Genomic DNA, 16,186 nt, shown 5'->3' with positions numbered 1-16,186 from the left:
CTGCCATGTGTCTCACTCGGTGGATAGCGCTGACCTAATTTATCATGCTAAATATGTTTTTGATCCAGTAATCAGCTTTCCCTGCTAATCTGGAACTGTGATGTGTCCGGCGTAATGGGTGGACGGCAGTAAGTCACATGCATGGTACTGGGCGCTTTTAATCACACTTTGTTGATTAGAGGAGCCATTTGTTTTAATAACGCTAAATTTAGTCTTGTGTGTTCGGCAGCCTAAGCTCCGAGAGTCATCAATCAATGTGGAAGTGGCGGTCTATTCTTAGGACAATATACCTGAGTGCGTGTGGGTGGACTGTTCTCCAGAATTCACAGCCCTGCCGGCAGGAACGCCGTAGACGCAGCTTGCATGCTCTAGTTAACTTGGAGGCATCCAAGGGTGACGTCCGAAAATAATTTTATTGGTTGCCGCAGAATTAAATCTCTGGTGGTTCTAGTTGTTCTGTAGTGTGCCCCCAGTCATACTGATTTATCTGCAGTTTAGTGGACAGAGATCTTGCCTAGACATTAGGAACACATAGTTTTATGGGATTGTATACCTCTTTATATAGGCTTTTGTGCAACAAACAGATATTCGTATTGGAGCCATACGCAGAAAATCATTGTGGTCTGTGTATTTCTTCGTATGGGTCCAATTGAACGTTCTGTTTTCTCCTTGGCGCCAGCATTACTAGCCCAGGTGTTTTTAACACTGCGTAAGGGCGATTTGCCTGCTTCGATGGCCGTCTAGTTTCTAGGATCATATGGACAGGTAAGCGCTAGAGGTGTGGTGGTGTAGGGTGGCTCAGGTTAATATGGGGTGGTTTGACCCAGAGCCTGGTAGCAGTGGTGGTGTTGGGCAACCGGTTTGTTCCTCCTGCGGGTGCTGCATTGTGGTGGCACAGTAGTTTGGGGACCCACCAAGTTAGGTTGCCTTGACGTGACTAGTGGGCTTATGCTATTTAATCAAGGTGTAACTGAGAAGTTCGTGTTTTAAAATAATATTGAAACACAATAGAAAAATGTATTATTTTTGTATGCACGGTCCATGTTTTTCTTTGTACTGGTCCTTTTGGGATATTAGTATTACCGCACATCATTGGCGCACTACTGTACTTACACATGGCATCTGTCCGCTATGTTATGGTGTCACTCAGTGGCTTCTGTGTTGAGAAGTTCTTCTAATCCTCAGCATGTAAGCCATTTACTTTGTTTCCAGCTATAGCACATTATGGCCGTAAACATGGGATAGAATATGAAGACTGGAGACCACACAGACGGCTCTACAGATAAATCCTCTCCAAACATTTGGTTTTCGTTATATGGAGTTTTTCAGCTTCCTCTGGATGTTAGGAATGTTCTTAATTCTAAAAAAAATCCACTTCTGTTTTCCACTTTTCTGAACTACACATCTCCTTGCATGAAATGAGCTTGTGCAGTTAAAACCACTCCTGGGAAATGATTCCTTGAGGGTTGGGTGGCTAGAATAGCCTTACCTTTTGGATAACTTCATCCGGAGGCTGTTTTCTGCTTGACTTCCTCGATGTAGTTTTGGCATTGCTTTAATCTGACATCCTTATGGAAAACCTAAATGAGCCATCATTGTTAGAATAGTTATATCACTGAAAAACTGGGTGTGGATATCATCCCCATTAGCAGTGTTTTGAGATTAGCTATAGAACAACCACTGATTAATGGCCAATTTAGATGAAAATTTTAAAAGGATATCTCCAGTAGACCTGTGCAACTTTCCCAATGGTAATGTAGGTAGACTATTTGTATACTGGATGGCACACAAGACATGGAGGATTAACCCAGTACGAATACATAAAAACACATTCCTTGCGTATTTAACTTGTATATGTCTATACATTAAGAATTACCCGAACTTATGTAAGATATAATAGTTCACATGGGGAGATGTGCTGCCAATAATAATGATGATGATTAATGCATGAAAGGTACGATCACCCAAAGAACGAGTGTTTGCTCTTTCATTGAATAATTGGTGGCCCTTTCGCACAGCCTGATGGTCCGGCAAATGAAATGTTCTAGGAATGCTCTTAAATGATCATCTGACTGTGTAAAAGGTAAAAGCTGTTGGGTAACGGCTTACTGCTCTATTTCTAATTGCACCATAAATATCTTAATGGAAGGCTTTGACAGTCTTAAGGTGACACACAGCTATTTGTTCCAACTCTCCCATACTAATGCATGCTCCGGTCTGTGGAGAGTTCATCTGTCCTCAATAGCAAGATGGGAATAAGGGTGGTTTTGTCCACAGGATAAAAATCCACAGCGTTTTTCCCGCACGCGGCCCATAGCGATGCATTGGACACCCGCAGGTAGTTAAATACCTGCGGGTGTCATTTTCCCCTTCAGGCGCGGATCCGCGTGCGGGAAAAAAAGCATGATGTGGTCCATTTTAGTGCGGGTCTCCCGCGGGGTACGGCTCCCACAGGCTTCTATTGAAGCCTATGGAAGCCGTCCGGATTCACGGAATACCCGTACAGGAATTAAAACTTACCTGTGCGGACGCTGCGGATCTTCCCTCTGTCACAGCCAGATCTTCTTTCTTCGGCCCGGTGAATGTGCCCGGCGTATGCACGTGGCATGCTGCCGGCGTGCTGAGCACATCTGCCGTGCCGAAGAAAGAAGATCTGGCCGCAACGGAGCGAAGCTCCGCAGCGTCTGGACAGGTGAGTTTATTGTTATTTGCAGCCTCATGTCCGCGGGGCATGAGGGACCTCTTTGCTTGGCTCTGTCATCCCCCGCCATCAGTGCTGTGTAAGTAAGAACTGTAATTGGATCGAGCGTCAGCCAACCACAGCTGTTGCTCGATCATTCACAGCCAATCGAGCGGTTTTAGAATTCTCCCCATTGTCATCTCCCTGTTCGGCTTTCAAAACCCCTGCCGTCAGTACTGTGTAAGTAAGCGCTGTGATTGGATCGAGCGCCAGCACTTACACAGCACTGACCGAGCCAAGCAGAGAGGACAGCGGGGAGAATTCAAGCACGCCGGCTGGAGGTTTTCTTTTTTACCTAGTATATACTTGAGTACAGCTCGGCTTATACTCGAGTGAATAAGTTTTCCCAGTTTTTTGTGGTGAAACTTATTGTCTCGCTTATATTCGGGTTGGCTAATACTCGAGTATATACGGTATTTGAACTATAATCTTTCCGTGTAAAAGGGCCCTAAAGTTTCTTTTACAAGGGCAGATAAATTGCAAGCAATGAACGCCAATCAATAATGCAGCACGTCGGTCAGCACTTGTTTAAGTACCTTTTTATATTTTGCAGTTGTCAGAAAAACATCGCCACCACTGTTTGTTACTTACAGCCATTTGTGTCCGTTGTCAGTAACGCAGAGGATGTGCTGCCAACAAACAAATATTTTCAAGTCTGTCTAAAAGATGATCTGTCTGACCAATTATTGTTGATTGTTTGATCACTTGACCTCTTTAGAATACGTTTACACGAGCCAACTATCGGCCAAAACATTGCTGTAATGGAGGTGCAGCATACCGGAGATCTCTTCCAGCCACCCACCTCCATTCACTGAACGACTCGCTGTGTGAAGGCATCGGAGCGATAGTCACCCTGGCTCCAAGTATCCGTACACTGGGCAGTTATTGACAACAAACGATCTTTTGGGCAATAGTCTCCCTATATAGCAGGCTTCTGGGTCACTGCCAGACACTTCTGGCAGCAGTTTTACTTCTGGTGAAAACGGGATCAAGCATGTTAAAATCCAGCGTGCCTGATCTGTTTTTTCCCTAACAGCCATTGTAGGGGAAGAGTAGGAGCATCCCCACACACATTAGATGGTTGGTGGAGGGGCCCAATCTAAGTGTCCTCTTTGGTTGACAGTCATCTAATGTAAATGGGAACCTATAAATATTGACAAAAAAAATCCTCTAATCTGGATGTCTTATGGCCAGCTTTAGAAAACGGCCCTTCAAAGTGCAAATGTTGACCACTGTTTGTTTATTGTCTCCCCTCTATTGATCACTGTAAATATTGCCCAGCCTCCGAGGAGCGTATGCTAATAGATTTGTTGCTGTGCTAATGTAAGGCCAACTCTGATTCCAACTGCGAGATTCTCAGTGGAATGCGACCCTGTGACCCTGCAGTGAACCCCGACTTACCTGTCTTGCGCCTTCACTCTGTGCCGTATATGCGCAGTGCAGAAAATGCTGCGATTTCCAACCCGCGAGTGCAATATCGCAGTTTATTTCCGCTTGTGTGCATGGAGATGGGCGCCCTCCAGAGACCCCATACTCACCTGTTCGGATTCGCCACGAGAGTGTTGGCTGGCGCTTAGGTATGACGCGGATTCCCGCGATACTTCCGCTGTGCCTACAGTCATATTGCAGTCAATGGAAGCCGCCCGTGCGTTTTCCACACAAATTAGAACATGCTGCAAATCTCCCACAGCAAGTGGAAAACCGCAGCTGATTTCTTCTCATGGGCACGGGGAAATCGTTTTACACAGCATGTCTATGCACAGACTTTGTGGAAATCACGGCGGGTGTCTGCAGCGATAATCCGTCCGTGGGCATTCGGCCTCAGGCCTAAGAGCGTGCTCATTTTTGGGTGATGTTTCTGCTTGCATGATGATCAATTGTAACTTTCAGCGTCTGCAAAAATGTTTCATTTTGGTTACAACTTTGTGTGAAATGGATGTTGTTTTTAACACTTTTCTGAAGGGATCTGATGCGTGACTATTTGCTATTTCTTATTGTTTCATTGTGGATTGTCTTCCTGAAGTTTCCTTGACCTTGGGTTTGTGCTGGCTGGACATTTGCCAGTAAGATTCAATGTGTAAAGAACAAACATCTGTCCATGGAATATTTCTCTGGGAATAATTTGCTCGGTCACCGGGATATCTGCGGAGCAATGGCAGCAGAGCATGTGAACGTGGACCAGAAGGGCTATAGCGCTGGTATCTGGAGACCGTGCAGAGTCTCACAAATTGTGTACTTGTTGGAGTATATGTCTTACTCATCCGTGTGCTCCTAATTGTCCAGAAAATAGACTCTGCTCAGTTACAAATTCTGCAGAAATGATTTTTTCCCCTCCGCTAATGTTCTTTGTTTGATGTATCTACAGCTTTGGCAAGAGATCTGCTGGAAGCTTCAGGCGTGGCTGTGAATGCATTGTCTTGGAACCCTCCGAAATGATTGTGGTAAGTCGGTTGTAACATTTATTTTACTCCAATCATTGTTTACTCCCAGACTTATTCGCTCATACATATATCCTTTTTTGCTGTGATATAAGCACAGTACTAGATGATGAATTGGGAATGGGTGTGGAGTGCGTCCCAGTGTGAGAACGCTGGCATTCCAGAAGGAGTAATCAGACCACTTCCTTCCTCGGGGCAAAACCTTCACAATGCCCCTTGTTCTATTCATTGCAAAATTGTGCATGTTAGTGCTGTATACATATTAACTCATTAAGTGTCAGCTAGCAATAAAAACTAAAGCACGATACGTTCTAACAGAAATGCAAATTACTACATTTTGGATGTAAAAACGTAAAATGTTTCCATGAGATGCAGTTGCAATGCACTATAGCTTGGTGTACTAAGTGGTGGCTTGATCGCTTGTAACCTGGAGACACAGATGCTTGTGCCTGTATTCAGGGGAACTGGAAGGCATCTGTCTCCCTCGCTTTCATTTCTTTTACTACTCCTTTTACACTATTCATGAGAATATGCTATAATTGGTTTTACTAGGTTGACTATATGGATGAAAATGAAGAGTATTTCCAGAGACAAGCGTCCCATCGGCAGTCTCGCCGGAGATTTCGGAAGATCAACCAGAAAGGAGAGCGACAAACAATCATTGATACAGTGGAACCATATCCAGTTGGAAAGCCTCCACTGCCAAGAGGCTACCACACCGTAAGTCCAAACATACTGATTGTACTGAAGTTATATGGTCATTAAGTTACATTTTAGCTGTTGATTTCTGCTCGTTATTAAATTGACCCTATGAATGATATACAGTACGGAGGAGCAGATGGACTTTACTTTGATTTTCAAAATTATTGGATTGTGGTCCCAATATGATACTTGATTTCAGCAAATAGGTGAGACCTACAGTAGGCTTCTGTAACTTTCACTTATCAGTTAGGAGGGGCACAATTTCTTCTTATGGAAACCTCCTAGTAAGCTTGAGCAGACTTAGAAGGCCATGCAATGTCCTCTGGGAGATTTGGTATGCAAATTCAGAATTGTACAATGTCTCTGCAGCACCACCTATTGGAAGGTGGCTTTACTACAAGTAATTGTCAGACCTTTTTAACAAGGCCTGTAACATGACTGGGAAGCCAGAGTCCTCTCCTGAAGGAAAAGATAACTATCTACAGACAGACTGTTTTTGCCCCTTATCAATGTACAGTGGGTTTCTAGCTGACTGAGAGGTTTTAATGTGGGTTGGCTAATGGTGATTGACCACACATTCATGGCTACTGAAGCTGGGGACTTGGAACCTTCTTGCTTCTTCAAGTTCATTGGAGGTCAAAGCTGAAAGTACACTGACTTTTATCACAAGCCTAATTGACATATCATAAAAGTTAATTATAGAAAAACCCATTGAAAGTGGTTCTCTAGTTTGAGGAAATGCTGTTTATTTAAGGGAGAACTAAAGAGTTTTCAAAAATGGCCTTACAAGATCAGCTTTCGGGGCGCACAGCTGAAGACTGGGTCTGTATTTGTTAACACATTATCATCCGTAGGGAGTGTCTGCACACAATCCGCAGTACATTCACAAAGGTTATACAAAAGCTGCCAGACCAAATAGTACTCAGGAAAGTAAACAACATTTCCTAAAACTTCTTAGAAGTTGATTGATTCAGTGCTGAAACTTGCTGAACATTGGATGGTGCCATAAGACATTAGCTTTGACCTGAGGAGTCCACATGTACAAACTTTCCCAGCTTGCTTTGGCCTTTAAACAGTTGTGTAACATTTATTTTCTGGAGTGTAAAGTTCTTGCAATCTGCTAGGAAGTAGGAAAGAATCACCTAGATAAGCAGTTTGTTAAATGATCACAGTATTGCTTCCAGATGATGGGAAACACCCTGCTAACTTGGGCTGTAGAAGAGTACAAGGTTTTTTTTTTGTTAGCAACCCTTATACAGTTTAAGCTGTTTTCCGGCACATTGACATGTTTTGAGTAGGTGTATGCACTCCCGTGTATGGTACAGTATATACACTGCCGTATACGGTGGATAGAAATAAAGGCTTTATAGCAGTTGTTTACTTTTACTTGGTCAGGCTGACGGAAAAACATAAGAAAGCCATCCTCCCTCACAAAGCTCCCGTTCAATCAGTGCCTGGTCTACCGACATAGGGAAAATGTGACGGCTGCAGCCCCTGGTCGGAGCATAATCACCGTAGCAGCAAGCGGAGAGCAACATGGGACCGATCACTGACGCAACAGAAGTGTCGGGGATCAGATGACAAGATTGACACATTGCACCCTTCTTTAAGGCCCATTTAGACACAACGATTATCGCTCAAAAGTGGTCTTTTGAGTGATAATCGTGTGTAACTGCACTTACATCGTGCAGTTTTCGTTATTCCGTCGCTCATCGTCGTCTTTCAGTGTGCTCTCCCGAATCCCGCTCCCTGGTAACAGGTTGGGTTTGAAGAACAGAGCGGTCCAGCTCTGTTCTCCATACCCGGCACGGAGCGCTTGGCTGTATAATAGCCGGGCGCTCCCTGCAGAAAACATCTTGATGCAGAAGTCAAGCTGGGACCTCCCTCTTGTCTTCTGCATCCTCTGTACGGAGTGCCCCGCTGTTATACAGCCGAGCGCTCCGTGCAGAAGGCAAGGGGGGACACTCCGCTTGTCTTCTGCATCCTCCACTTGGAGCATTTGGCTGTATAACAGTCAGGGGCTTGGAGCCGGGAACAGCTGGATGCAGAAGACAAGCGGAGCCATCCCACTTGTCTTCTGCATGATCGACTCCGAGCGCTCAGCAATCACCTTGCGCTGCCAGCGGAGGATGCAGAAGACAAGCGGGGGCGTCTGCACGCTCCATTCAGGCAAATTAGACAATTACAGAACTTTCTGCCATAATTCTGCTGCATGTGAATATATTCTAGTACTGGCAGTTATAAGCTGCAGTAATCGTACAGCTTGTACCTCAATGGCTCAAGAGCTGCTAGGAACATACGATGCACTGTCTTGTCAATGATTAGTGTGCGTTTGTGTGCGAGCACAGAGCGAACCGTGGCAGTGCTGCCGCCTGGACTCCAGCTCTGAAGAACACTAGGTCCGGAGACACTGGGGGTAAAGTTGTACGATTTAGGGCTCATTCACACGAGCGCAAAAATGTTGTGGGATTTTCGGTCTCTTGAAAAAAATACGCAGTGTGTCCTATTTTGGTATGTATTACGCACCGAAATGGGCCATTTGAAGTGAATGGAACTGCGCAAATCCGCAATGACTATGCATGAAATGCACGATGCATGTGTATTCACTGCGGATTTTCGCATGAAATGAATGGGCTTTCTTGCGCGTTTTTTTTTGCACACTTAAATATGTTGCGTATTTACGCACACACAAACAAATGCGTATTCACAGACAGACATACGTTTATGCGTTTAAGCTCTTATTGCAGCTTTTATATCGCCTAGATTCTCTTTAAGTTACAGGACTGCATCAATCGCAACTCTGTAACATACTTTTTCAAAACCTTCCTTCTGTGAAAACCCCCAACTTCTTAAAACCCAATCTGGGGATCCCCTTGAAGACAGAAGAGGTGGTAGAGTTTAGTAGAGATGACAAACTCAGCTCAGCCTGCTGGGAGATGGCTGATGTTAATGTGACTATACAGAGGTCGGAGTAGTGGTTCCTTGAAAGGGAGAGCGTTTTTATAGATGGGTTGGAAAAAAGCCGTCTTACGTAATGAGGGTGATTTATCAAAACCAAAGGAAAAGTTTAGCAAAGGAAAAGTTTGTCCTAGGAACCCACGAGGTCCTCAGGGGGCTCCAGTAGATGAGAGGTGGGATCTGATTCATTGCTGTAGGCAGTTTTGATATATATTTTTGATGCGTGTTAAGCTGGAGTGATCCAAGAACGCCCCGTACCGCGGCAGCGAATGTATTTGTAAGGCATCGTGCATGTCTTGTGCTTCCTGCTCAGTTATCACATAGCCCCTTTCGGAAAAGGAATCAGTCTTATAGCAGCATCAGTATAGGGAGTTGCTATTTAGGCCCGTGGCATGAAAGTAGAGCTGTGCTGACCCCTGAAAAGAAGGTAATGAGGTCGAGGCAGGCGTGATCTGGCTTGGCCTGCTAGAACATGCGTGCCTCGACCTCATTACCTTCTCTCCAGGGGTCAGCACAGCGATATGTTCAGGACATCCTACTTTTAGGTTGACCCTGTGATAATGAAGGAGCAGAAGTTGCCCTTGTGTACATCAGATGGGTTTTGCTGTGTGGCGTTGTCACGCTGTACTGTACAACTTCCTTGAGGAATGGCTGCTGCAGTTTGGTGTCACGTGCCCTTCAGGCGGAGGAGTCTGTCTTAGTCGAAGGGCTTAGGAATGTAAGACTTCTCATCACAAGCTGCTGTTTTCATTGTAGCATTATAAGGTATTACAAGCAAACCATTCATCAATGCAGGTCTATGTTACACAGAAGACTTGGTTCCTTTCATCCCGTCCCAAAGATACATTCATGGCATGCCCCCTCCCCACCGGCCCTTCTGCTTTGTATTCCACCTATATCGTCTCTTTTTAACCTCTGAAGGGCCTACCCACTCCCAGGGTGAAGCCAATGCTGGATTACCCTCCTAGAGTTGTGTTACTTGCTACTCACACACCTTCTTTATCATTTTGCTGCTCGTTGGTCGGAGAAGGAAATTATATGTACATGCTCTGTGTCAAAAAAAAAATCATGCACCTAGATGGAGTTGTCGTTTTGCTGCAAAACTTGGCATGCGGTTACATCTCAGGCAGATATTCACATGATTAGAATTGTGGCGTAATTAGATTGTGGCCTCACGGTGCCGTTGACAGCTACCCACCCATCGCCTCTGTTGGCAGTGGTGTCATGAACAACAAAACTGGACTGCTATGGAGTGCAGTCATGTCTGCAGCGATGAATCCAGCCTCTAGTTTGGGCAATGACTGCAGCTGTGTTTGTAGAGCGGCACACTGCCCCCTGCTGGTGTGATGGTCTGGGGGGCTGTCGCATATGACAGTCGGTCACCCCTAGTAGTGGTAGGAGGGACAATGACAGCTCAGCGATATGTTCAGGACATCCTGCAGCCACGTGTGTTCCTCTCATGGTGGATTCCTAGAGGTATCTTCCAGCAGGATAACGCTCGGCCGCACACACAAAGGGGTCACAGGAATGTCTCTACAACATTGTCACACTTCCATGGATGCCCGATCGCCAGATTTATCACCAATAGAGATGTATGGGACCATCTTGGATGCCAACTTCCAACAGCCTTTGAGTTTGCATAATTTAGAGGCTCAATTACAGTAAATGTGGACTGACATGCTGCAGGATACCATACAGAACCTGTATGCCTCCATGCCTGCCCGTATCGCATCTTGTATCCAAGCTAGTGGCAGTACAACAGGGTACTAGAGGCTCCATGCCCCCCGGTATCACATCTTATATCCAAGCTAGTGGCAGTACAACAGGGTACTAGAGCCTCCATGTCCGCCTGTATCACATCTTGTATCCAAGCTAAAGGTGGTACAACAGGATACTAGAGCCTCCATGCCCGCCCGTATCACATCTTGCATCCAAGCTAGAGGCGGTACAACAGGGTACTAGAGCCTCCATGCCTGCCCGTATCACATCTTGCATCCAAGCTAGAGGTGGTACTACAGGGTACTAGAGCCACCATGCCCACCTGTATCACAGCTTGTATCCAAGCTAGAGGTGGTACAACAGGGTACTAGAGCCTCCATGCCCGCCTGCATCACATCTTGCATCCAAGCTAGAGGCAGTACAACAGGGTATCAGAGCCTCCATGCCTGCCCGTATCACATCTTGTATCCAAGCTAGAGGCGGTACAACAGGGTACTAGAGCCTCCATGCCTGCCCGTATCACATCTTGTATCCAAGCTAGAGGCGGTACAACAGGGTACTAGAGCCTCCCTTCAAGTGTTCAGTTTTCCATTATAAATGAGCCTTTTGCTCTGATATGTAATCCCTTATATCATCGTTACAATCACACACAGAAAGTTTAGTTCTATTCCGACAACTCCTTCTAGATGCTTGATTTCTTTTTGACAATGAGAGATATATAGAGAAAGATGGATATATAGTCAATTATTAGACAGAGCAGCAATTCAATTTCTTGGAGTTTTATGGTTGTCGCAACTACTTTTATTTAATTAGCAATTTTAGTTAAACTTGAATTGCATGTATATTGTACATCCGGCCATGAAACCTCTGCAGAATGTTCTCCACTCCAATACCCGGATATTAGTAACTGGATTATGACAATGCAATAGATCAATCCCTTCCCTTCTGCCTTCCGTCTAGTGTGGCGTCATGTCAATATTGAGATCGTTTGCACAGATCATTATCTGTATGAAATACTCTGCGTTATTTTCTTCCTTTACAGCATATATTTGTAAGGCCGTATTCCTATATACCTCGCCATCTGTCCTTCTCTGCCATTGGAGTGAAACTCCGGAGGGAAATTAGCGCCAGAACTCATTCTGTAGCTTTCTATGGGACAGTTCCAGGGCTCTGGATGACTCCCTGCGCCGGATAGAAAAACATTGTATGCGTCTAACTCTGACATGAAAACACTGGCTGGATACGACCGATGGATGGGAACCCAGCCTAATTGTTTTATTTAAAGGGCAACTGTCACCTCCAATGAGCACCATAATCTGCCATGTTTATAGGACAGGCATCGTTGAGTCCGGCGCCCATATTCTTATACTTACCTGGCTTGCCAGTCCCACACAGTCACCCCTGGAAGCCGACGCTTGGTCTGTGAGCGTGTCGGTCAGCACACACACTCCCATAGAGAACATTATGTGTTCATGGGCACTGACTCAAAAAATAAGTCTCTCTCACAGACAGAGAGCTGTCTTCAAGGTAACAGAAAGGGAACAGGAAGCCAGGTAAGTATAAGTATACACCCCCAGACTCCACATTGCCTGGCCTCTGAGCACCATCCTATTGTCTTATGGCACTTATAGGATGTGACAGGTCCCTTTAAGGACTGATCTCACCTCATTATACTTCTTGAGGACTTTAATGTTGTTAGATCTTCCTGATTTATAAAACTCCACGAGCCGTTTAGAGAAAATAGCATGACAGCTGCCTGAAGATTCCCAGGCCCTTGATATGGTGCTTGGTCATTGCATGGCTCCCCGGGTAATGTGCTTCTGGCTAGAGGTATGGAGGTCCTCATTAACCGGTCCTTCACATGAACATCATACTGATGAGGTGTTTAATAGCATGTCTTGGTAATGCTCATCTTTTCCTTTCCTTTCCTTCTGGCATTCATTTCATTTTGGCTCGCAGGAATGCACTAAACCACAGGTATTGTAACCGTTACATGTCTTGTCCTGCTGTTCAAGTAGAAGGCTGAGTTCACATAAGACGCCTTACCGCAGTAGCTGAAAAAAGCTCAAGTCCCATTGACCAGTTACGGTTTTCACCATGTTAGTTTGGCTGCCATTATTCACCCCAGCCAGGGCCTTTATTGTGTTTTGGGCCATATTTGGATTATCTACATGCAACATAGTAAATGCCTAGATCAACAGCTGTTTCCTATTTAAAGGGTTGTACCATAATCACAGGTTATCTCCTGCCCAGGATAGGGGAAAGCTTGCTGATCGATGGGGATCCTCACCACTGAGGCCCCCACAGATCCTGGTCTTGTGTCCCCCATCCTTACTGTGGGCTCACACACTCCTTGCAGTAAGGGGGAGACTTAATAGCTTGCTGGTTACGCAAAAGCACTGCTGCTCCATGCACTTTCAATGGGACTGCCAGAGATACCCAAGCACTTGCCACTTGGCTATTTCCATCAGCCCAACTGAAATTAATGGAGCTGCAGCTGTGCATGCTCAGCTAGTGCCCCTTTCGTTCTAATGGCGGTGAATCCCCCACTCATCAGCAAGTTATCTCCTATTCTGTGGACATCCTGGTACAACCCCTTTAAATAGAGGGTCCTTTTACATACCCCAATGATTGGCAAAAGCATTACCCAATCATTGGGCCAGGTAAATATGTCGCTGATTGGCTGATCAACGGGCAAAGGTTCGTTGGCACAGTCGGTAAAGCTGATGATCGGCGGGCAGTCAAATGTTCATGTCTAATAATTGGCCTGTATTTAAAATTTTAATAAGACTCGCTCCTCCCTGCAACGACCGTTCTCACCATTATCTCCTCTGATTGCCGGTTTGTGAACAATGCCTTACTGCTTTCCTCTAACCATATTTCCCTTTGAATGTCTGTGTGTCCCGTGCCTGCCGTGTAAAGGTTAGAGGAAGCTGTCACAAACTGCAGGCAGCATGTTATGGAGCAGGAGGGGCTCAGCAGATTGATATGTCATTTTGAGGGAAAAGCTTCAGTATGACTTGTAATTTATTCATTGACATCTCTGCTCACGGTGGGCTTACTTGATGATTGACAGCCGGCCCTGTGTGACTGTGCATACAGATGGCAGGCAGCCACGGAGTCGGACCGCCCAGCTTTAGCAGGGATTTCTAAGGGAAGGGCATACAAGTTCTGCTGAATCTGCCCAGCTCCTCCTGCTTTATACATGGTCCCTGCAGGTCGGACAGCATGTTCTATGTGACAGCTTCCCTTTAATTTGCATATGCAAAGTATTCATGGTGTCTAGTGCCAGCATTGCAAGCAGGAGCTTTTGCACCAGTTTCAGCAAAAAATCAAGTTATTCTCTTGGTTCTAAGGTGGTGTTCAGCTCATCTGTGTTACAATATTTGCATTTCATCTGCTTTTTTTCTTCACACGATTAGCAATTAAACGAGGAATACTGGCGGTTGATAATGTGAACGTGTTCTGTCATACGTTATATTTCTCTTTTGCTCTAATTGAAAATGCCTTAAAAGGAAACCTGTCATGTACTTTCTCACTGAGGGCAGCATAAAGTAGCGACAGACATGCTGGTTTTGGTGGTCTGTCACTTATGTGGTAACTTGTAGAACTTACAGCTTGTTTCTGCAGTTACCAGCAAGAGAGGAGTCCAGTTTTTTCAAGAAGTTTTTCTAGCTCCACCCACCTGATTGACAGTTTTGTAAGTATGCAGGTAGTAGTCAGGACAGGTGGGCAGAGTTACTAGGTTCTCATGCGTAAACTGGACTGGGCGTTGCAGAAACAAGCTGTAATGCCCCTCTTACACAAGCGAGCGACGTCACTGCTAACTTGCTCGCGCAGTCTGTTTAGACAGGCAGGACATTGTTGAGAATCGTTCACTTCTCGGTTCGTGCCTCACGTTCTATGTAAACCACTGAGAGGGGAGCGTTTAAACAGAACAAGAAGTGAATGACTTGCCGATCATTTTTATGTCGGCCGAAGCTGAACAGCTGACATAGAAGTGCACAATTCTCATTAGTCATTAAGTCGCTAGCTCGTGTTTAGATTCACCAATTATCGTTCACGTCCGTTCAAGCGAATTTTGAGCAACAGTTGCGTGTAAATGGGCCATAAATACTTAAAAAGTACTTCACATTATACCATAAGGCCTCTCTTACACAGACGTTTTTGTGCAGCGTTTAGTGCAGCCTTTTGAGCGCTGCGCTAAACAATGTACAACGCTCCTTTTCATTTCAATGGGGCTGTTCACACAAGCGTCAAAATTCAGCCTTTTCAACGCTGTACTTTGACATGGAATGGCCAGCGATTTCAGCACTGCTGAAAACGTGGCACAACTTGGTACTGCGCTTTTGACGGAGCTAAATACAAGCGCTAGCCTGCTCCGGGCAGGCTTCCGGGCACTTGTCATCGCCAACAGAGCATCTTTTGCTAGTGATGGGTTTTGAAGACCCCGCCTCCAGCAAAAGATTGCTCTGATTGGCTAAGCCTGTGTGCTCAGTCAATCAGAGCCAGCGCTTGATGCACCAATCGCAGCCAATTCACGCTGCGTTTCTGCAAATGACTGTGTGAGGGAGGCCTAAGTAATAACCTGATAAAATTGGCCTGTCTGTCACTTTGTGATCCCCAGTGTAGACAGCGTGTCGTACATGGCAGGTTCCCTTCTAAATAACATCTGCAATATATTCAAGGTTAAAATGTGTTATTTTACGATCATCTTGAAGACAGTCCTGTAGTACCTGGTAATGTCCTTGTCACATCCAATATGCCCTTCAAATGTTGTATTCCACACGTACATGTCAGTAACCCTATGGACTGGAAACACCGGTGAGAATTATTGTGTGTTACATATTAGTAGGCTTTTAAGTTTCACCTTTTCCCAATCTCTCTTGGTTGTATGTGGACGTCTTTCAGTAGCGGTCATTGAACAGTGAAGAGGTCTTTGCTGGTTGTATTAGTCAACTAAAAACAGTCTTCAGTTCTGTACATCTTGGTTGGGAATAAAGATACTGTAAGATGAATAGGCACTTGAAAGCTTGCAGTTCTCCCCTTGAAGAGTGCCGTAGGTTGTGGGACCTTGCTGTATCGCTCTGAAAGCCTGCACCTTTTATATGAATCACTTTTTTAATTCTGTTCTTAAAACTGTGTACATAAAGTGTATTTTCCTATGGGGCTGTTTTGGTGACATGTCAGAGATTTTATGACCAAAAATAAAAGTAATTGTTGACATCCACTTTTATCTACGTAAGGTTATATTTCCTTCAGCTTAGGTCCACTAGTAGATGAATCCTATGTGAAGAATTAGTAAGGTGCACTGGTTTCATCAAGGGGCGAACCGTCCCATAAAACCACCATGAAAGAAGTAGTAACAGATTACAAGTAAACCCCAGGAGCTGATATAATGGATTACAGTTGTAGAAATAAATTATAAGCTGAACCTTGTTGAGCGTCTCTGACACCAGGTCGCGGGTCACGGCAGTAGTAGAGCTGTATTATTATTAGTGTCCTCTATACCCAAAGCTGTGCAAAAATATACATATTAGCAGCTGTTAGTTATAGACATCCTGACCTTTCACAGGGAAGTCGGCCAGCGGAACACCATAAATTACATTTATTACAACGTTTAATCTTT

At 45.0% G+C, this 16,186-nt stretch overlaps 1 protein-coding gene across 5 annotated transcripts in view; it reads left to right on the top strand.

Moving 5' to 3' along the window:
* RAPGEF2 (Rap guanine nucleotide exchange factor 2) overlaps window positions 1-16,186 on the top strand; it is a 239,202-nt gene that overhangs the window by 137,550 nt on the left and 85,466 nt on the right. For all 5 annotated transcript variants that reach the window (XM_066573574.1, XM_066573576.1, XM_066573573.1 and 2 more), the window contains 2 exons: window positions 5,106-5,181; window positions 5,731-5,898. In XM_066573574.1, coding sequence (XP_066429671.1) covers window positions 5,106-5,181; window positions 5,731-5,898 — 244 coding nt within the window. The remainder of the gene's footprint in view (window positions 1-5,105; window positions 5,182-5,730; window positions 5,899-16,186) is intronic.

Source organism: Eleutherodactylus coqui, chromosome 7 (genome assembly GCF_035609145.1).
Source record: "Eleutherodactylus coqui strain aEleCoq1 chromosome 7, aEleCoq1.hap1, whole genome shotgun sequence".
Classification (NCBI taxonomy): domain Eukaryota; kingdom Metazoa; phylum Chordata; class Amphibia; order Anura; family Eleutherodactylidae; genus Eleutherodactylus; species Eleutherodactylus coqui.
The sequence above is the reverse complement of the archived record's forward strand: the minus strand, read 5'-3'. Positions and strand labels throughout refer to the sequence as shown.